The 20,610-nt window shown below is 45.0% G+C and overlaps 5 protein-coding genes across 5 annotated transcripts; 2 read left to right on the top strand and 3 right to left on the bottom strand.

Moving 5' to 3' along the window:
* The first annotated feature begins 150 nt into the window (after window positions 1–150).
* On the top strand, window positions 151–4,393 carry LOC111073450 (caprin homolog). Its single transcript, XM_022365752.2, has 4 exons — window positions 151–645; window positions 1,146–1,328; window positions 1,389–1,555; window positions 1,609–4,393. The coding sequence occupies exons 1-4, from the start codon at window positions 298–300 to the stop codon at window positions 3,719–3,721; spliced, it is 2,811 nt and encodes a 936-aa protein (XP_022221444.2). The 5' UTR covers window positions 151–297; the 3' UTR covers window positions 3,722–4,393.
* A 677-nt stretch (window positions 4,394–5,070) lies between these two features.
* On the bottom strand, window positions 5,071–5,973 carry LOC111073455 (E3 SUMO-protein ligase NSE2-like). Its single transcript, XM_022365758.2, has 2 exons — window positions 5,793–5,973; window positions 5,071–5,733 (listed from the first exon to the last, which is right to left on the bottom strand). Exons 1-2 carry the CDS (start codon window positions 5,869–5,871, stop codon window positions 5,126–5,128), a joined length of 687 nt encoding a protein of 228 aa, XP_022221450.2. The 5' UTR covers window positions 5,872–5,973; the 3' UTR covers window positions 5,071–5,125.
* Window positions 5,974–6,105: 132 nt separating this feature from the next.
* On the bottom strand, window positions 6,106–10,117 carry LOC111073449 (E3 ubiquitin-protein ligase Bre1). Its single transcript, XM_022365751.2, has 4 exons — window positions 10,012–10,117; window positions 8,633–9,785; window positions 7,644–8,545; window positions 6,106–7,583 (listed from the first exon to the last, which is right to left on the bottom strand). Exons 2-4 carry the CDS (start codon window positions 9,776–9,778, stop codon window positions 6,485–6,487), a joined length of 3,147 nt encoding a protein of 1,048 aa, XP_022221443.2. The 5' UTR covers window positions 9,779–9,785; window positions 10,012–10,117; the 3' UTR covers window positions 6,106–6,484.
* A 4,411-nt stretch (window positions 10,118–14,528) lies between these two features.
* LOC111073428 lies at window positions 14,529–15,991 on the top strand. Its single transcript, XM_022365728.2, has 2 exons — window positions 14,529–14,686; window positions 15,126–15,991. The coding sequence occupies exons 1-2, from the start codon at window positions 14,654–14,656 to the stop codon at window positions 15,873–15,875; spliced, it is 783 nt and encodes a 260-aa protein (XP_022221420.1). The 5' UTR covers window positions 14,529–14,653; the 3' UTR covers window positions 15,876–15,991.
* Window positions 15,992–17,241: 1,250 nt separating this feature from the next.
* On the bottom strand, window positions 17,242–20,534 carry LOC111073427. The gene is made up of 4 exons (XM_022365727.2): window positions 20,235–20,534; window positions 19,229–20,127; window positions 18,999–19,168; window positions 17,242–18,935 (listed from the first exon to the last, which is right to left on the bottom strand). The coding sequence occupies exons 2-4, from the start codon at window positions 19,655–19,657 to the stop codon at window positions 17,963–17,965; spliced, it is 1,572 nt and encodes a 523-aa protein (XP_022221419.2). The 5' UTR covers window positions 19,658–20,127; window positions 20,235–20,534; the 3' UTR covers window positions 17,242–17,962.
* Window positions 20,535–20,610: the final 76 nt, after the last annotated feature.

Genomic DNA, 20,610 nt, shown 5'->3' with positions numbered 1-20,610 from the left:
TTGTAACATCAAATCGAATATCAAACTTAAGGAATTTTATTTTCCTCGGTTAATTTATGGTACATTTACGGTACATTATGAAAATGAGAAGTTCCATTTTAGTATATTTTTAAGGGGTCAGACGGGTATCTTTGTTCGATAAGTCTGCGGTCACACTGTTTGCTTGCCAGTTTTGCGGAGTGTGTTTGCTGTTTTTTTTATCTGCATAAAAAAGAACAGGAAAGAAGCATATTTTCAAAGATCATTCCTTTTTTCAAGAAAAAGTAGTAAGCAACTAGAAGAACACAACGGCACACCATGCCTTCGGCTGCTACCACAATTACCAACAACAACAATAGCAAGGAGAAACGCGCATCGGTCAGCTCTATCGGTGGTGTCGGCGTGAGCGGAATCGGTAGTAGCTCGAGCAATGGTCAACGCAGCAGCAGCCCCAGCCTGACCGAAAAGTCGACGGCACCGGCAGCTGATGGCAGCCAAACCGATTTGACCAACAACAATTCGAGCGCGAGCAATGGAAATACTGCCAAAGCACTGAAGGCGGCCGCATCTGTGACTGCCGTTGCTGCTGCTGCCGAACCGTACAATCCCCTGAAGCAAATGCTGGTCACCATTGAGCACAAAATTCGGAACCTGGAGAAGCGCAAGGTCTGTATACATTGCATAAATTCCACCTGCCCAAAAAGTGTGGAACAAAGGATTTACAATTTGTTCTTTGCATTGCCCTCCATTTTTATTTTCATTCTCTTGTGTTGCTTTGTTTCATTTCGCCTTTCCCCCCCACTCTCGTGCATTTGCGATTTTTCGCGACGCCATGTTTTCTATCGCACAGAGTTGCCAGCTCTGGTGAGGCTCAACGTTCTGACCGGCATGTCCCATAAACAAAACGTTTAAAGTATTTGGAACTTTGTAAACTTTTCGGAGTTTGTAAAACATTAATTTAATACGTGTACGATTTTAGTTGTTGCATTACATTTTTTCTTATTAGAAAGTTCTCACATCTAACAGCTGACACCTCTGCCGGCAGTCTGGCAACGCCATTGCCGGTGGACAATCTACAATGTTTGCCCTATTTTCCTATTGTTAATATTCAAAGCCATGAGTAATGTCCACTTGTAAACTGATTCATTGCATTTTCTGATAAACAGACAAAACTGGAATCTTATCGCGCCATACAAACAGGCGGCAAGGAACTGAGCGCTGACCAGGCGTCTGCTGTGGCCAAATACGATGCGGTCCTGGCCAATCTGGAGTTTGCCCGCGAGCTGGCCAAGCAAATGCAGCAGCAATCCAAAGAGGCCGAAAAGGAGCAGAAGAAACAGGCACGCAAGGTAAGCCACGTGCATACTTAGAAAATTAAAGGATTTTTTGACAAATCTTTCTAATCGAAGGACAACCAGGCCAAGGCGCTGGCTGAGACAGCCAAGATTCGGGAGGTTTTAATCATTCAAAATGTGCTCAACTGCTTCAATGACGAACAAGTTCGAAGCGATTTCCTGGCGGGCGAGAACGGAGCGCAAAAGTTGGAGAGCAGCGAACTGGAGGTGCTGGAGAAATTGTAAGTGGAGCCATACCAAGAGATCTTGAAACTAATTATAATCTTCCCCTTAGCTGCAACGAGACCCAAACCCGTCGTCCGGAAACTGCAGAAGACGTAAGCTTCTTAGCCACTGCTCAGAAGGCGGCCGAGCTGTTTTCCCTGACCATCAATGCCAAGCCCAAGGCCTACGGCGAAATCACCTTCGAAAAGGTGCGTGCTCTCTTCCAACAGATACAGGACTGTGGGTATCTGGATAAGTACTATCAAGTGCCGGTGGAGACCGCGGTGGCCAACAGCACGGACAGTTGCACTGCAAGTGGCGAGGGTGATGCTGGGGAGATATTGCTGAATGATGGCTCCGGAGAGTTGGATACGGAGTTGCCTTCCGAGCCGTCAGCTCGCAACTCTCTTGAGGAGGGTCTCGATAAAGTGCATTTGGGTGGCAATCCTGAAGTTGAGCAGCAGCAGCTGCAACATGAACGCCCAAATCACCTTCTACTTGAGCCTCAGCACCAGCGCGCTCCAGTTGAGCAGCTGCAGCCGCCACAAAACATGGTGGTGCAACAGCCTCCTATTTCTCAACCAACGACCACGCCTGTGCATGTTGTGTATGCTGCGCCGCTACCTCCTCAGCAACAACAGCCTCAACCGCCTCACCCACACAAGCTGCTGAGCAGCCCCGTGAATCTCCAGGCCTTGCAGACGGGAGCAGCTCCTCCTCCCCCTCAGCAGCAACAGCAGCCGCCGCCTCCTCCTCATTTTGCACCCACAGTTCGGGCCGTGGAACAGAATTACTTCAAGCAGCCGCCGCATCCCCAGGGAGCAGGCTTGCAGGCTCCCACACCGCAGCAGCAGCAACAGTTTATGCAACAACTGCGTCCGTTGGCGGAGGTTTTGGGCACAGGAACCTTCCACTTTCTGCAGGACAGCGAACTGGACAATCCTGAGGTCTTGGCTCCTCCGCCCCCATCCAATCAGGGATTGATCTTTGAGGCTCGCCCACACTACATTGAAGAGCCTCCACAGGCCATACAAACCCTGACCTTTACCAATCAATCCTTCCCCTCGCAGCCGCCACAGCCGAAGCCCCAGCCGCAGGCCCCTCCACCGCAGCAACAACTCTTCTCGCCAGTTTTAATCCACGAGCAGCGCCAGCAGCAGCAGCAGCAACCTATGTTAATCATGGCACGTCTACCGCCCCAGCAGCAGCCACAGCCTCAACCACAACCACAGCTGCCTCCACAGCAAGCACCGCAAGGCATCGGCATGCAGCCAGGAGACGTGACCTCAGTCTTTTCTTATGACAGTGCTGTTGTGACCTACGAGCAACAAATCCAGCAGCAGCTGAAGGAACAACAGCAGCTGGAAGAGACCACTGTAGTGAATACATCGTCTGTAGGGGCTGGGGGCGATGTGGAGAACAACGATTGGAATGCCCGTAATAACGACACCAACGCTGCAGCCACCGCTGCGCTTACGAATGTCTTAAAAGCCCAGTCCTCATCGATAGCAGAGTCCACACCGCCTGCACCGCCCAACAAATGGAGTTCGGAAATGAATGCAATGAGTAGCGCCGCCTCAAACGGCAGCAGCAACAACAGCCATAAGCAAGAGTGGGCCACTCCACGCGACAATAGCACCGGTAGCGGATATCCGGAGAACGAGGGCAGCAACCATTGGAACAGCTCTCAGCAAGATGGACGACGCAATTCCGGAAACTATCAGCGTCGCAGTGCTGGAGGAGACGACAGACGCGATCGAGATCGTGACCGCGACCAGGGTGGACGTGGCGATGAGCGTCGCAATGGTGGCGAAAGGGGAAGCTATCGCTCGCGTCAGTACGGAAACTCGACAAACGGACGCAATCCTGGTGGCAACAGTGGCGTCTACTTCCGCAACAATGAGTCTGGAAACGGAGGCAACAACTATTACCAGAATGGCGGCGGTGTCTACAACAAGGAGTCGCGCTATGACTCTTCAGGAGGCGGTGGAAGCTATCGCGGCCAGCGTGGTGGAAACCAGCAGAGGAACGGCAACGGATCGTTTGGCGGTGGCAGGCCTTTAGGCGACCGTGGTCGTGGCGGGGCGGGAGGCCAGGGTGCAGGTGGTGAGCGCGGTGGCTACATAAACCAACGCCAGACCCAGCCACAGCGCATGCCAATTGGATTGGAGAACAAAAACTGAGCAAACAATACGTATTACCAATAAAAAAAAAGGAAAACTTCATGCAAATCATACAGAAACACAAACACACAGATAACGAACACTGATCATCCTCCACATGCAAGCAAAGGCAACGTAGACGTACAATTACTATTACGACGTTAGACTCCAAACAAGAAAATATGAAAATTAACACATTCGTCTAGAGCAAATCACAATTAGGGTCAGGGAAAACGGAGGTAGCAGCAGCAACAGCAAAAGCAAACGAGGAATCCGATTCTTGCGCATTTTTGAACACCATGTATAATTCTTTCCCTTAATTACGATTTATTTACGTATTAATAAAAACCAAATAGCTGTTAGAAAAACGAAGAAAAATTCAAAGGAATTACAACTACATATATACAGGAAAGAAAACGCTCCAAGGGTGTTTTAAAAACTCCCAGACAGGACAGGACAGAAAGAACTTATACACAACAAAAAGATGAGCAAAGTACATAACTCAGAAAGTCTCTCCCCTCCCCTTCATCTCGAACAACCTTAACAATTATGTTCGGCTGCGCTGAAGCTCGGGGGAAATAAAAAGTATTTATACGTCTTAGCAATTAAATAACAATTCTGAATTATACAAATTAATTACTATTACCTATATATATAAACGAAGGATAAATATATTTTTAGTTTTTGCTCTTACTGTCATGTTCTATCCCATTTCAATATTTTTTTTTTGTTTAGTTTTGCCAAAATCTTAAACACAAACGAAACGAAAAAAATAATTGCAAAACCACTTATGAAAATAATAGTTGTAATTAACTCTATGCGCAATGCGAAAAAGAAGAAGTATGCACACTAACAGTGCATTATAAATGAAATGGAATGATTTATGTATTTGCAAGATAGTACATACATTAAACAAAATTATGTATATGTAAACGAGTCGTTGATTTCCAGGTTCGCGATTTCAGGCTAAGGTGAGTATATTGGAAGATATTATAAAGCTAAATATGTGAGACAGGATGAAGCTGTCTTTGCTCCTTGACAATGACTCTATTAAATCAAGATATTTTTCCGATCACAGTAAGCTACATACATATGTATATGTTACACAAATAGTGTAGAAAGCTTAATTGACGGGAAAAATAGCCTTGATCCTTGAAAAGGACTATCAAATCACGCACATGTTTTCGACCACAGGAAGTCATAGAACGCAGGGAGCGACTCGTTTATATCAAGACTGTTCCCCCGATTGGGCCTCAAATAAAGGAGAAAACAAGAACACAAAACTAGCTTGTTGTTGTCGTACACAACCATCATCAAGAAAGGGGCCATAAGGCGGGCCACAAGTAGCCAAAATTCGCAGATCTGTCGAGATGGCTTTATCTATTACATATCATTTCTTAATATTACAACAAACACATTGAGCTACTAATCAGAATCGTCCGAGTCGGAATCCACCTCTAAAATCTGATGACGACGTAGCTTCTCCAAAACCTCAAGGTCGTCCACCAAATGTGAGGGTTGAATGTAGTGCTTATTGGCACAGCCCGATACAGGACAGCGAACACTGAGATTATCCTTGATCATGGCGTTAACCGATCCACGGTCGTAGATATGACCACACATCTTATTACGCACGGGCTCCGTCATCAGCATCATCGACCATGGATCGTGTAGGGAGAACACATCGCCGCCGGTTTGCACAACTTCGGACATACTGCAATTATCATCGGAAGTAGAGCCGGCGACAACGGCCAGACCAGCATGTGATTCCATTTCTTTCTTAAAGCATTTGTACTTGGCTTTGTTCTTTACATTGGACGACTTTTTAGCGGCATCCTGCTTCAGTTCTTTGACTTTTCGCGCGAGCTCCTCTGTGGTGGCACTCTCCTCCTTGGCCTGATCTATGGCCTTGCATGTGTCTTTATGATCCTGTCCCATTTGGATCACCTTTTCGCCTATCTGCAGCCGCCGCTTATTGGCGCTTTCTTTGAGGAAATTTTGTATTTTGCCCTTCTCATCGCAGTCGCCAAGAGCTGTGTGAATTGAGATTTATGTACAACTTGAATAAATGACTTGGATATGTCTATATTACCGTCGGCCATTTGCTTAAGGAACTTCGTGTTTTCAATAAGCATAAACAGGTTGGCCTCCACTTCCTTTGTGAAATCCATCAAGCAGAGAAATGCTATTTGCAGCTATTCGAGGATGATAGCTAGAATTGTTTTGATTTTGTTTCCGCCATTTGTACATAGAGATGTTAAAACATTGATAAGTCGATATATCGATGTTTATGTATTTTTATAAATCGATGTTTTTATTTTGCAATATTTTTATCGTTAGCAGCTGTGTTTTCCGATAGCCCCGGTTAATTCAAAATTAAATTTATGAGCTCTAGGATCTAAAAGTAAATTTTTTAGCCATTTATTAGAGTTCGTACATTTAGTTTCAAATTAAATCATTTAAAAATAGTTTGATTTACAAAAACTAGAAGCTACATAAAAAAAGCCGCGACGAAGTCTCGCGGAACTCATAGTGAGATGCTTGGCGCCATATGAACAAATTCAAATAAGTGCCCACAGTGGGAATCGGGGGAGTTATTCGGAGGCTACTTAAACGAAAGATTAGTACATACATACATACATAGATTAGATACTCGTATTATATGCTCATAATGGATAATTCGGCATGAATGTCTGTCTCTGAATGCGTGTGTTTGTGTGTGTGTCTGTGAATAGGACATGCCGAAACGTACCTAAATTACCTTTAAAGGGGTCTATCGCTTATTTACTGCAGATATAACCTATGATAATCGTTGGCGCCGAAGGCGCAGTTGCATTTGGGACACTTTCGCTGCCTTGTCTCGTACCGCGTACGCAGGCAGTCGTAGCAGAAGACATGGAAACACTTTGACAAGACTGCATCCTTTCGCTTTACCTTGCACGATGGACACGTGAGCGTCTCCTTGTACTCGCGGATCTCCTCGATCATCACCTCGTCGATGGTTGTGCCAGACATTTCCATCTTCTTCATGCGCTCTGCCTTGCGCTTGAACTGTGCCAGCTCCTCATGTAGGCGCTTCGTCTTGTACGCCTCCGCCTCCAGGGAGCTCGTCTTTTCGGCCACCACCTGCTGCGCCTCCTTCATCTGTGCATGGTACTTCTCCAGATGGAGCTTCAAGTCGGCCGCCGATTGGGCCGACTCGATGGCCTTGCGCTTGTGCATCTCCATGGCCTGTTGCCGCAGCATCAGTTCCTTCTCCATCGAGGCCACCGTTGCCTGTAGGCTGCGCTCCTTCTCCTCCAGCTTTCGCAGCACTACGTGCATGGCTTCGATCTGACTCGTTGCCGTGGCCATCTGGTCCTCAAGCACTGTCTTTTCTTCCCTCAGCAGCTTGTGCAGCTGATTGGCCTTAATGCGTTCCGACATGAGCTTAAAGTTGGCATCGTCCTTCTCGCGCAGCTGCTGAATGAGCCTCGAGTTCTGCTCCTGCATGTCCTCAAAAGCCTGTCCCGTTACCTCCATCTCGTTCAGCAGTGCCTCTTCCTCGTGGGAGCCCACAAACGGCCGGGTATAGTTGCCCGCAGGACCAGGAGCGCCTCCCCACGAATTCTCCGAGGGTTTGTGGTTCGCCATTTGCTTCTGGAGCTCATACTTTTGCTCCTCGAGCTGCTTGATTTTTCTCAGTGCCTCTTCGTCGGCGAGCTTTTTCCGTTCTTCGCGCTTGCTCTCCTGCAGCTTCTTGAGCTGTTGCCGCAGCTCCTCGATCTCGGAGCGGAGCTTCTTTTCGGTGGCCATTAGTTGTACCTTGTCGCGCTGATCCTTCGAGACGCCTTTGTACATGTCCAGCAGCAGTTTCATCTCCTTCTGATCATTCAACGCTTTCCTGTAAATCAAGACAAAAAACAATGAATGCAATGGCAATCTCAGATGGAATACAACCTACTTTAGCTGGGCCTTGAGATCGCGTACCGTTTCGCTTTCCACGGTCTTCACGTCCTTGGCCTTAATCCCATCCTTGGAATCCTTTTCGGTTTTAACGGCGTTTCCTGAACCCGCATTCGAGGCTGCTGTCGTGGAGTTCTGTGGCCCAGGCGAGTCCTTCTTTTCTGCTGCGGCGGTCTCTGCTGGGCTAAGCTTTTCTTGTTTAATACCGTCCTTGACATCCTTGCCAGTGGCTTCTTCATCAATTTCATCATCGGCCGTGGCAGGGTTCTCCTCTTTAATGTTGGCTAAGTTGGTGTCGTTGCCCGCATTGGTATTATTTGTCTGCCCAGAGGAGGATGAGTGGTTGGCATTCTCCTCCTTGATATTCGCCGCAGATTCCGGCTTGATCTCCTCGCCAGCAGAATTGGTTGCTGCTTGAAGTTTGTTGCCCTCCAGCTTGGCCAGCGCCTCGTCCAGCTCCTTCCGCATCTTGACAATTTCCGTGGACGTGTCCTTGTACTTTCTCTTGTACCTCTGCACCTCGCCTTTGAGCTGGCCATTATGATTCTGCAGCGATGTGATGAGATGTCTCATTTCGCGGTTGATGGGCGCCGTCTGCTCGTTGGCAGCCATATTCTGCTCGAATTCAATGCGCAAAACTTCGTACTCCTTGCGTATGGCGGCTAGGACGTCCTCCATTTGGATCATGTCGCTGCGCACCTTCTTCTGGGCAATCAGCTCGTTGCTCTCCATCAACTCGATCTGGCGGAGATGTTGATTCTTGCTAGTCTGCAACAGGTTCCGCGTCTCGTCAAGCATCGTCTTAATCTGCATGGACTCGTTGTAGAGAACGGAGAACTGAGATTGCAGACACTTGTACTCTGTGGTCTCCACAATCACCGACTCGGGCAGTTGCCGTATCTAACGAAATCGAGAATAGAGTATACATATAAATACGCATATACTTTTGTATGTATGCATGTATATACGACAGGTAGATGTACTTACATCCATCTTGAGCTTCTCCACTTCTTTAAGGGTCTCCCGATGCGTTGCATGCAGCTTGTCCAGCTCCTGCAATCGATTGTTGGCCAATTCCCGATACTCTTCCAGTTCCTTTTGCAAATCCTCCAGGAGCTGGCTGTTCACACTGGTCGTGGTAGTGGCAGAGCCTGTGCTGGGGGTCTTGGCACTGTTGCTGCTCTTGTTAGGATCGCCGTAGATCTGGTGATAGGCCTTTAGCTTCTCAATGGCCTCGGCCAGATGGTTCTCGAGCTTGTCGTTGCGGCAATGGATCTTCTCCAAGTCATATTGCAGCTCGTCGATTTGGTTCTTGAGCTCGGCATTCTCCGTCTCCTTGGCGGTGAGGGCGTCCTGATATTCCTTCATCTTCAGCGACATTGTGTGGAATTTCTCGTGCAGCGACGTGTTCAGATTCTGCAGGCTGCGGTTCTCGGTCATGATCTCGATGTGCGTTTTCTTTAGCGTCTCCTCAAGTGCCTGGACCCGAAGTGTAGCTGCTTCCGCCTCGCCACTGGACTTTTGCTCGTCATCTCCACCACCAGTTCCCGCAGCCCCGGACCCTGCTGCACCCGGCAGGCTATCGCCCCTCAATACATGAGTTATCTTCTCATTCCGCTGCATTAACCTATCAATAACCTGTACGATCTTGGCTACTGCACGCTTCGACACCTGGACACGGTTGGCTAGCTTCTCGTCCAGCTCCTCCTTGTCCCAGGAGGATAGTTGCGTCAGAAAGGAGGTGGTCACCTCGTTTTCATTCTTGTTCTCCAGCTCATCGGCCGTCTCCGCATCGAATCGCTGCAGCAGGACTCTGATGTCCTCGTTCAGTTGATTCCAATACCGATTCACTACGTTCAGCACGGCATCGTCTTGCGTTTGCCGCTTCTCCAGCTGTTCAATGCGGTGTCTCAGTTCGGCCTCGGTGCGCATCCGCTGCTCGATGCGCTGGGCAAGCTTCTTGTTTTGGAACTCGAGCACCTTGATGTCCATCTCCTCGAGAGTGGAAACCGGCCCAATGAGGTGCGGCTCGAAGTGCACCTTCTTAATGGGTGGCTGCCCAGCCGCTGCTGCCGCCACCAAGCAGCTGCTACCGCTGCCGCCAGTAGCATCGTCAGCGCTGCGTTTCGACATCCTTTAACTGTAAACAAATCATAACAAAAATACATTTGAAACGGAAAGCGCACTTAGGATTATTGATTTTGTGCAGAAGCGGCAAGTGGCAGTCGCAGCTACGGCCGCAAATTTCGTGGCTGTACTCCATTTTTTATCGTGTGGTGGCGCGGGTGTCGCCGAAAAGAGCCAGCGAAGATGTCCCCCCAACTACGTAAATATTGAGATAAACTTATCTTGTAGGAGTTGCTTACCTTAGTCTCGGGCTTTTACACTTTTAACTCAACATTTATTAAGCTTTTCTATTGAATTTCTACGTTTTATCTGGCTTCATTTCGCGATGCAGTGTGACCGCTATCAAAAAATATACCGTCTGACCCTCACAAATATACTATAGTATATACCATACCATATACCAAACTAACCCACTTAACCCCCCTCTATTTAAAAAGTTGAGCAGCCTTTGTTAAACCGTGGAAAATAATGCTGTTTGCAAAGGATCCTTGTAGCTCCATCCTCCTATGTACTTAGAAAACAAAACTGACCACCGACATCTTTCACCTGTATTGCGTAAAATATGTTCAAGTTACATAAATTTCTTGGAAATATGAAATACCCCCCTGGTCGACAATGGGCTAACGTTCTATATTATTGATTGAAATCGTATTCCATTATTTTGATATTCAGTTTAATATTACTAGTTGGTTGGCCATCTCAGCCCTAAACAAGTAATTTTATCTGATAGATATAGCAATTTTCTACAAGATTGGCTAGATTTCAGAAGTCTTTTTTATTGCATTGTTTCCATAAAAAGGTTCAAACAAAAACAACATAAAACGAATGTGACGTCGTTTTTGTGGCGTTGCCAGACTCGTGCAATTCGTAGTTGCTGCGGGCTGCCATACCATGATATTTTGTGATACGAAATTCGTCAATTTTGATATTCAGTCTAATTTTACTAGATAGATGGCCCTCCCAGCCATACAAAAAATAATTTTATCCAATTCATCAATAGATTTTGTTGAGGATTGGCTAGTTTTCAGAACTCTTTTTCATTGGATTGTTTACATATTAAAGCATATAACGTAAATTTTGACTAAATGTGACGTCAGTGTTGCTGGTCAACCAAGTTTCTTCTATGCATACATATATATTTCTGTATACCTTATTTCTTTTAATTGATGTTAAATGTTTTGTTCCAAGCTCCATTGAAAACATTATTTATGATTTTATCCTAGATTGACATGTTTTTTACATTAATATCATAACCATAATATAACCATAAAATAACAATTCGAATTCGAAGTCGAAACGCGAAAAAAAAATCGTCAAACAGGAAGAAGAAGAAAAACAACCAAAGTTGCACAACAGTGCTGTGCAACAGTCTCTTGTTGCTGAGAGAGAGCAAATTTTGAAAAACCACCACGATTTGAGAGCGAAAAATGTCGGTATTTTTAGTGCGTTAAATGGAGTTTGGCGGTCATTTTGAAAATTCGACAGTGGGTTAATCGTTGAATGTTCATGATCGGAACTCATATTTCTCGACTTTGAAATTCGGTTTCATATTAATAGCCAGCTGTATGGATGTTTGGATCATTGTCGACCAGTTGTGAGTGCCCCACAAATATAAAACTACGAATTTTAGTGGAGTTCAGGTAAAAAATATTTATTGTGGAGGGGGTTTTCCTAGGGTTTTAGTTTGCCAAACAGACTTAGTCTTCTGTTGCTTCCTCTTATATAGCGTATTTCCAAACTGCTGCGCTTCTGCGAGCTGTACAGCCTCCACCTCTGTCTGTGGAGCAATTGAATTACTTTCTGAATTACGTTCTTCTTCTTACTTTCGAGCATGGTCTGGCGCTGCTTGTCGAATAGAGCGTTTTTTAATGTCTTGGTCACAAGGGAAGCCATCGTGTCGCGCGGCAGTGTCACCGGTACTGACTCTAAGTACTGACTCTGACTCATCCATGCAACTTTCAGTTTCTTTGAATTCCCATCATTTTCTTCTTCCCATTTCGATCGGAATATAGAATTATTCTAAAAATACCTGACCAAACTAAGTAGCCGAACGTCCTCGCTAGAAGATTTGTAAGGAGCAGAACCAGGCGAGGGTTAAGCCGCATCCATCCATCCGACTTGGCCACCAGGAACATATAAATTCCTGTTGCACCATCTCCGTTGTCGTCCGTTTTTCCCGATCTTAAATAGAAATAGAAATTGTCCTTGACTCTTACCAAAAGTTGCTAATCAACAGTAACACTACGCTAAGTACGCTTATTGTCTGTGATAATTGTTTACAATAAACCTACATAACCTAGAACCTGGAAAAAAAAAGAAAATCGAGAACCAGCGAAACAAGGGCAGGACGACTAAAAAAGTTTCATTCATTTCATTTGATTTATCATATTGATTTGAGATATTTAATACAGGTAGCAACCCTAAGTAACGGATGATAAAAGTAAGTGACTTTCGATAATAGTATCGGCAATGTGACCCGCTGAGCGTACAACTAACTTCTGCTTGCTTTGCAACTCGTTTGTGCGTTTAATTCGAATTTCCCGCGTAACTACATATTCGACTAAACAACTAAAAAATAAAGCTGTATTCTTTTTAAACTATCCATTCAATGATAATAGCCGGCATGTGGTTATACATCTAGAGCATTTTTGATTGCGATTGTAAGTACAATTTTTATGTTGTTCGTTAAAATTATATTTTCAACTTAATATGCTTATGTAGATAAAGAATTGACAGTCTCTAGCTTAATTAAACCAAGCAGCTTCCATGGAGATAATGACAATTTAATAAGCACTATATCCATTTCCCACAGCACAATACCCATTCCATCTCATCATATATTATACGCCATTATTATACTTTGTATATTTAATAAAGTCAGTAAAACGAATAAAAAACGAAAATTAAATAACGTGTAAGATGGAGGGGTCTTAAAACCTGATTTTTCGTTTGGAAATTAGGTCTTCGTTTTTATTTAGACTTTTGCATCATCAATTCTCAGTCAGCGACTAAGAACAAAATAACAAAATTAAAAAGTGAATCAATGAATTTTCCAAATAACAAAATGCTACATACTATAATTTGTTTATTTGTTTGTTAAGCAGATTCCCATTCCATTCCAGAAATTGCTAGAATGACAAAAAAATAAGTTAAATAAAAAAAAAAAAAGACAACAATCTTAAGAAGTTGGACGTCAGTGGGTTATGTAGTTGCCACGGATATTTATTTGGTTAACCTGTTGGTGAATCATAAATAACCCAAAAACTTTGTTGCTTCTAAAAATGTTTAGTTATTGAAACCAGCTTAAGTCGATTGATAGAACCCCGAAAGTCTCAGGTTTGGCCCGCCTTTGTCTGGCAGGAAAAAATTTGTGTTAAAAATAGCCAAAAGACAGAAATCATTGAGAAATGATGATGGTTAGACTACTACGGAAGGGGTGATGTGGCAATTGCTTGGCTTTTAAAATAGCCTGTTGCATTAGTCGCAGTTCAAAGATGTCCGATTTTTATGGGCCCAGCCTGGAACGTGAAGTGTATTTATTATTTAAATAGCTAAATCATTTTTAAATTGAGAAACTGCGCAGTTTTCGCTGCTCCCTCGAATGCCACGGCAACGGCCCTTGTAAGCCCCCTAATAAGCGCCTTTCAATCGTTCTGCCATCACGATCCGATTCCAAAGCAATACGATCCGAAAAATCTTCGCAAACAAAGAGTTTGAGAGGCTCTAATTACACTTTGGCTGAGCTTATTGAACTGACATTTGATAGCGCTCTGAGTGATGTGATTACCATCGTGCACACAATACTATATCTAATTATGCACAAGTGAGACGGACATCAAGAGGTTGGCGCATGTCTAAACAGAAACTTCCGCCGATCTACAGGAAACCCAAAGCTGTAAATTTTGCATTAATTAAAAGTAAAAAGTGATTGAGGCGCTCAAAGATGCTTAATTGTAAATAAATCATAGCCCGGTAACAGAAATAATGGTTGAAATATTCCAAGGGTCGACTGTGCAGTATCCTGCTATGGAAATAGATTGGCTGTATTTCATTATTAGAGAGCTTTATATTTTTAGAATTGGTTAGGTTATGTGGTAAAAGATAGATTCAAAGAAATTCTATAAGCCATGGAATCATTAGAACCATCTTTTTCAGCTTCATCATTGTACAAATATTTTATTAAACTTCTAGCTCTCATTGTCTAATACGCCTGAAACACTTATGGATGGGGATTTTAAGTGTTCCCCCAAAACCATCTTGGAGATACTCCAAACTGACAGCCAACGAGTGTACAGAATGCCACTCAGCGTGCACTCGAGGCGGTCCCCCGAAAGGGCTTCAGCAATGGCAATAGAAACAAAAGATGGGTAGTCCATGGAACTACAAATATTAGATAACTAATTGAGCATGCCGCATACATATTGTATTGTACAGAATTAATGATGTTTTCGTTGCTGTACGAGAAGTATCGTATCTGTGTATATGTATGCATATGTATTGTATATGTGGAGTGTGAGAAGTGCGAATTTGAGCGACGTTGATAATGAACTTCAAATTGTTGTTAGTGGCGATCCGACGACCGCTGCTTCTGCCGCTGAGTAAGAAACCGGACAGGTGATGCTGTCCCAGCACACACTCAGGCACATCTTCATTCAAATATCGGAACGTTGGGATTTATGCAAAACGTATAAAGCAAAACAACAACAAAATAAATCCGAGTTGAATGTTAGTATATAAGCAGTGCCTTGGGTGTCTCGGATATTAGTAGCGCGCCAACTGCAGAACAGCAAAAACGTAACCAAGCGATACCTGGATATATTGTGTCTAAGCCCCAAATAGTTTGATCTTTAAATCACACACACTCACACAACACAACACACAATGAAGTGCTTCATTTTGGCTGCGCTGTTGCTGGTTAGTAGCCCCCGAGCCAAAGAAAAAGACTAGAGAATTTGCATAATTAAGACAAAATTTACGACACGCGATTAAACGATCTCTGCTGAATGAGATGAGATCTATTCAATTAAAATCCGGGTTGCGACTCGACTCCATGAATGTCAACCGCATGTGTGGCCGTCCGCGAATGTCAGTGCAAATATTAGTTATACAATGTGCAAACATCAAATGAACTTAAAGTTACAGAGACAAGTATTTAATCAGTTACTAAAGCCAAGAAATGACATCATCGGTGGAGATGATACTCGCGTATATGGTCATCGTGATCTATAGAATCGTGTAGCGTGTCACAAAGCCCCTTTGGACTTTTAAAATATATCACATTTATCATTTTTGGCTATGATTTCTGGGAAATTGAGTTCACACTTAATCCAATTAAATCGAAATCTTCTTTCAGGCCACCGCCGCCAGTGGCGAGAACATCTTCAAAATAAACATCACGCCAGAGGAGGCACAACAGTTTCTAAACAGCGCCCAGTTGCGTGGCATTGGAGATATCGAGTTTGCCCCAAAGACTGGGGAGAATCCCCTGCCCGAGGCCAGGAATGAGCAGGGACAGTTCGTGTACATGGGTCGTGTGATCGAGCATCCCGAGGAGTATGTGGAGGAGCACTACGACGCCCATCAGTACCATGGACAGGATGGTCTGGGACAGTTTGCGTACGGCTACAGGGACTGGAATCAGGGAAAGAACGAGAAGCGTGACGAGACCGGAAAAGTCACCGGATCCTATAAGTATGTCCAGCCCCATGGCCGCGACTTTATCGCCAACTACTATGCCGACAAGTCTGGTTTCCATGTCGAGGACAATCGTCCCGCCCATCTGAAGTTGCCAGCCACCAAGACCCCAGCCGTTCTGAAGGCCGAGGAGGAGCACTTCAGGCTGTGGGGAGAGCTGGCCGCCGCCGCTGGTCACAATCCCGATCCATATGCCGCCGAGTACCAACAGGAGGGTCGCTACCAGCCGACGGATGCCGAGACCCGCGAATACGTGCACGAGGAGCCCGCCTATGTGCCTGGACCCGAGGAGACTGGCGAGCCCAAGGGCTTCTTCTATGCCTTCGACTACAATGTGCCGCTGCTGCGTAACAAGGAGGAGCGCGCCGAACTGGAGCGTCTGAGGGCCGTCAACAACAAGGATGAGTAGGACCTTCGGTCGCCCTGTATAGGAAGTTCTGTAGAAAGTAGCAGCATATTCATCAGCATATCTTAGATATCAAGTATTTATTACCTCCTTTGAAATAAATTGCAGATTAAACTACACTTTTGTCAAATACGATCTTTTATTATTACATACATATACATATAAAAATGTGTGGGGGTTTTTCCTCGCTCGTTTGTGTGTGTATCTTTTACTTGGGGTGTTGGTGTTATTTTTTTTCTTGTTGTAGAAGTTATTGTTATCCAACATTTCACACGCACTTTCCCGCCCCCTAAATTTGTTTGCCATTTCGTTTCGTTTACCGCTTTTCAAGTAAAATTATTGCTTTTTTAGACTTAGACTACGTTTTAATTTGTAATTATAGTGTGATGTTGTGGTGTTCTGTTGCTGTAATGGGCATGCCATGATTTAATACTAATTTTACACGAGCATTTCTCATTTACAACCGGTTAAAAACTAGCATATACTTTAGGGTTCGTTCTCCATCATCTCCATCTTCAGAAGACTCCCGCAGAAGTCAGGAAACTCTAGTTCTAAATATAATACCAATTGAAAGCAATCGATTTTGATTAGTTCTCATACAATTTCACTGTATGGCACCTTAACGACAAAAAAAGGGACTTTAAACTGTCAAACAAAACACAAAAAGGAGAAAATTGTTTCCTGCTGAAGATTCTTCGTTTGAGTTTTTTTCCTAGCAAACAAAATTATATTTTATTCGGTATACATGGTGTATTTCTTTCAATAAAATTGTTCGATGTGGAAACAAAATTTGATTTTCGATTGGATCACAATTGAAATTTCGTTCATTTATGGGAAATATTTGTTTGGGTTCATATACAAAAATGTCATTGGTTTTGCATATATAAGTATATATTTTTATATGGCAGCATTGTTCAGTCCGATATTGCAGTTGAAACATTAATTTTTCCTTTCAGTTGAGTTTACCGAATATTTATTCGAATTTTGTTTTTTTTTTTTTGTTACATTATTTTTCAGATGCGATAATGGGGTGCATGAATGGCTTCCTTTGAAGTTGAGGGATTGGATATTTTTTTTGAGGGTACAGACAAAAACAAACAAAATAAAGCTATAAAGTTAAACGACAGAGCATGCAAACAACTTAAACAAGATAAAAAGAATCATAAGTAGTACCAAAAAAATTAAAAGTTAAACTTTAACAAAAGTTATGTAAAACATATTAGCGACTCTGCGGATTTGTATACTTCTGTGTGTTCGGGTATACACGTAAGGTACATAAGTTAGTGGTTTCTCATAGAGCAAACAGCAGTAACAGTAGCAGCAGCAGTAGCGCGTAAGCCTCCACAGGTCGTAGATCGTTGGTCGTACTCTCCCTCAACTTCAAAGCGCGGAGATCAAAGAAGATTCGTAATACTTTCGCATAATGGATGCACAGTGGGAATTCCAGATTGGATTTGACAAATGGGGGAATGGGTTTAGCGTATATGTAGATATACCTTTTAGTCTAAGATGTGATCGGTTGGTGGAGTGAGTGCGATGGATATTCATTTGGCGCATGAGTTACATTTGACGATTGCCATGGCAGCAATCCCCAAGTATTAAATACATTAATTCTTTGTTCGTGATGTTGTATTTTTTGGGGGTTTTAGGGATTTGTCGCTCAATATCTCTCTCTCTCTCTCTGTGGGGACATCTTGTATATAAGGCAAATATCTGTATATCGAACTATATAAATATGTACGTTTATCATTTCTCAGTTAAATGCCGATTCTGGGAAGATTCTGCGAGTGAATGTCATCGTCTATGTATGTCTATGAGCATGGGGAGCATGGCACAACTGTTCTAAGAGTAGTTCTGGTTCTTTTCGAGTCTGCGACTGGATTTGGTATCCAAAAATTGACCGATTCAACGTGTATATATGTTTTGTATATATATAAACGTATTCTGTATATATAAATCTTGTATATGCAAACGACTCTAACCCTACGCTGTGGAGCCTATGCTAGTGAGTGCCTGGTCTTGGGCGTCCCGCCTTTTCCACTCCAACTTACCTACAAAATGTTGAGTATAAATCATCTGTACCCCTCCTCCTACTTGGCCGCGGCGGCCGCTGTGGCACTGGCCGATGACACTTTCAGCTTGATGAACATATTGGTGTCGTTGTTGCTGCCGTTCAGATCTAGCTTCTGCACCTCGCACTCCAGATTGTTGATGCAGTTCTTCTCGTACTGCGTGGTGCCATTGTCCGACGAGGCGGCTGCCTTCTCGCCAGCCACTTGCTCGCTGGGGGCCACCTTCTTCTCCTTGCTCTTCTTGAGGGCATTCAGAAGGGTCTTCTCTTTGCTTTTGCCTTCTTTGTGACTGCTGTCCTTGTCCTTGTGCTTGTTGTTCTTGAAGCGCGGGAAGATACAGCCGTTGGGCAGGAAGCCTCCAAGTTTCTCCTTCTTGGCTGGAGCAGCTACTACGGGAGTGGGTGTGGGTGCGGCAGTAACCGGTGGCGTGGCAGCTGGCATTTGCGTTGAAGCGCTTGTTGTGGGAGTGCCGGCTCCGTTAATGGCCACGGGTGTGGCGATCTTAACCTCTGTTTCGGCATCCGCCGCCTGCTGACTATCTACGGCAGTCGTTAAGCCATTCGTATTGGCCACTGAGCTGCCTCCAGCATCGGTCTGATCCACACACGCATCCTCTATGGTTGCCAGCGACTCCACGTGTTGCTGCTGTTCCGTCTGTTCGCTGGCCACTTTGTTGTCCAGCTGCTGGGCAAACACTGCCAATGTGATGCCATTGGCATTACCATTGCCATTTCCATGCTCTGCCATCAGCGGCTCACCAATGTGAGCCGGTGGAGAGCTGGCCTCGTTCAACCCGGCGCCGGCACTGGCAGCTCGTGCCGCATCCGGTGACTTGGGAAACATTTGCTGTGTGGTGATGTTCTGGTAGTGCTGCTGCTGTCGCTGCTGCAGCATTTGCTCCTCCCGCTCGCGATCCCGCTGGGCCTGCACGGCATTCCACACATCTTTCAGCTCGCCGGAAATGTCCCGATCTTTAAGTATGACGGCGTTTCTATGGGTTCAAGAGTTAGTTTAGTTAGCATATTGTATACGCTTTGATATCCTTAGACAGCACCTGACTAGTTTCACGCCGGGATTCATAGCCTCCACAAAGTCGCACATTAGCTCAACCATTGCGCGTCGCTCCTCTGGATCTTTGCTATGGCGTCCAGAGTCTTTGAGGACCTCGGGATTGGCCATCACCGCAAAGACAATGGGCGGGCTACGTGGGCTGCCAGGCGGCACCTTAAATTGAAAGAATATTCGGTCTACAAAGAGGAACTTGTTGCCAGAATGTTAACTCACGCGCATGCCTCCGTATAGGGGAATGGGATCACTGGGCTCCTGCGGTATCACAATGCGCGTCCAGCTAAGGACGTTGATGAACAGCTCCTCGCCCGTCTCCGTGGTGGTGCGGATGCACATGTGCGGCTGCGGCGGGTTCTTAAAGTGGCGATAGGCTCGTGAATGGCGATAGCTGTGCGGCGGTGGCGAGTTCTGCATTAGGCTTAGTCCCAGGCCGGCCAGGCCATTGTCTCCCTCCTGTTGCTGTTGCATCTGGGCGTGTTGCTGCAGCTGCAGCTGCTGGTCAATATCCACATTATCATTGTAGCTGTTTGTGGTGCTTAAAGGCTCCTCGATGGCAGTGTTGGTTTGTTCGCTGTGGGGTTGCTGCTGCTGCTCTGGCTGCTGTTCCTGGGCGGCAGCTTCCGCCTCAAGTTCCGCCGCTGACATAATTACCAATTTGTGGGCTGGCGACAGTCTTCAGTTTTATTCAGTTCGGCGATGGATGTCCTTTGCCCCTTTTCTGCGTGTAAGTGGAGGGAAGGGGAAGGCCTATGCCCGCTCTCGTTTCCACCCGGATTCGCCGTGCGGCGAATTCACCCAGCAGTGTTTTTCGTCCTCTTTGTTCGTCACACCAGCAGCCTCTGGCTTTCGTCCGTCCCTAACACATTGCTTGGAGCCTAACTTTTGACCTTTTGCGCAATTAATGGATATGCAAGCATATTACGCTTTTGCGGCTCCTGCCGTCCGGACTAATATCCTCCAACGGACGGAAAAAACCAACAGAAATTCAAGTCTTTATCTGGCACGCACACACACACACACACACACTGCACTCATACACACGGGAAATCGGACAGAGGTAAACACCCTTCTTCACTGCGCACCCCGCACACGTACAAGTGGGAGTTGGTTGTCGTCTGGCCACCGCGGTCGGGGGGAAGAAAAGAAGATGAAAAAATAACATGAAAATGGAAAAGTTCAAAGCGTCGGCAACTTGCTGTTGCGTTTTGAATGCTGCACTTACACATTTCACCAGTTTTCATTTATAATAACGATTTTCCCTTGCACCAGGCACTCGCACACAACTACAAAACACAAGCGCACCGTTGTACATATACACACACAAGATGCGTTTCTGCTGCTTTCCGTTCCTGTCTCGAATCACATATTTTCCATCGACTAAAAAAACAATGCACCGACGAAGAGCTGATTTTTATATTTAGCTATTTAGCAGCTTTTCATGGCAGACCAACCAGACGAAAACAGCCGACTTCAACATAAACAAAAAACGAATGGAGCAGTGTGGCCAGAGATACAGCGAACAGGAAACCAGGGATGAAAAGAATATGTGGTTCTATTCAAGACAGCCACCAGTTCAAATGAACTGTTCAAATTAAACG

This window comes from Drosophila obscura, unplaced genomic scaffold, assembly GCF_018151105.1.
Source record: "Drosophila obscura isolate BZ-5 IFL unplaced genomic scaffold, ASM1815110v1 contig_181, whole genome shotgun sequence".
NCBI lineage: Eukaryota > Metazoa > Arthropoda > Insecta > Diptera > Drosophilidae > Drosophila > Drosophila obscura.
The sequence above is the reverse complement of the archived record's forward strand: the minus strand, read 5'-3'. Positions and strand labels throughout refer to the sequence as shown.

What these genes read in the sequence shown, in the direction of transcription:
- LOC111073450 (XM_022365752.2), top strand. Translation starts at nt 298, where the DNA reads ATGCCTTCGGCTGCTACCACAATTACCAACAACAACAATAGCAAGGAG. An exon ending in AGAAGAAACAGGCACGCAAG is followed by an intron (nt 1,329 to 1,388) that starts GTAAGCCACGTG and finishes TTCTAATCGAAG; the next exon opens with GACAACCAGGCCAAGGCGCT. An exon ending in CTGGAGGTGCTGGAGAAATT is followed by an intron (nt 1,556 to 1,608) that starts GTAAGTGGAGCC and finishes TCTTCCCCTTAG; the next exon opens with CTGCAACGAGACCCAAACCC.
- LOC111073455 (XM_022365758.2), bottom strand. Translation starts at nt 5,871, where the DNA reads ATGGATTTCACAAAGGAAGTGGAGGCCAACCTGTTTATGCTTATTGAA. An exon ending in CCTTAAGCAAATGGCCGACG is followed by an intron (nt 5,734 to 5,792) that starts GTAATATAGACA and finishes CAATTCACACAG; the next exon opens with CTCTTGGCGACTGCGATGAG.
- LOC111073449 (XM_022365751.2), bottom strand. Translation starts at nt 9,778, where the DNA reads ATGTCGAAACGCAGCGCTGACGATGCTACTGGCGGCAGCGGTAGCAGC. An exon ending in TGGAGAAGCTCAAGATGGAT is followed by an intron (nt 8,546 to 8,632) that starts GTAAGTACATCT and finishes CGATTTCGTTAG; the next exon opens with ATACGGCAACTGCCCGAGTC. An exon ending in GATCTCAAGGCCCAGCTAAA is followed by an intron (nt 7,584 to 7,643) that starts GTAGGTTGTATT and finishes CTTGATTTACAG; the next exon opens with GAAAGCGTTGAATGATCAGA.
- LOC111073428 (XM_022365728.2), top strand. Translation starts at nt 14,654, where the DNA reads ATGAAGTGCTTCATTTTGGCTGCGCTGTTGCTG. An exon ending in TTTTGGCTGCGCTGTTGCTG is followed by an intron (nt 14,687 to 15,125) that starts GTTAGTAGCCCC and finishes ATCTTCTTTCAG; the next exon opens with GCCACCGCCGCCAGTGGCGA.
- LOC111073427 (XM_022365727.2), bottom strand. Translation starts at nt 19,657, where the DNA reads ATGTCAGCGGCGGAACTTGAGGCGGAAGCTGCCGCCCAGGAACAGCAG. An exon ending in CCCTATACGGAGGCATGCGC is followed by an intron (nt 19,169 to 19,228) that starts GTGAGTTAACAT and finishes TTTCAATTTAAG; the next exon opens with GTGCCGCCTGGCAGCCCACG. An exon ending in CCCGGCGTGAAACTAGTCAG is followed by an intron (nt 18,936 to 18,998) that starts GTGCTGTCTAAG and finishes TTGAACCCATAG; the next exon opens with AAACGCCGTCATACTTAAAG.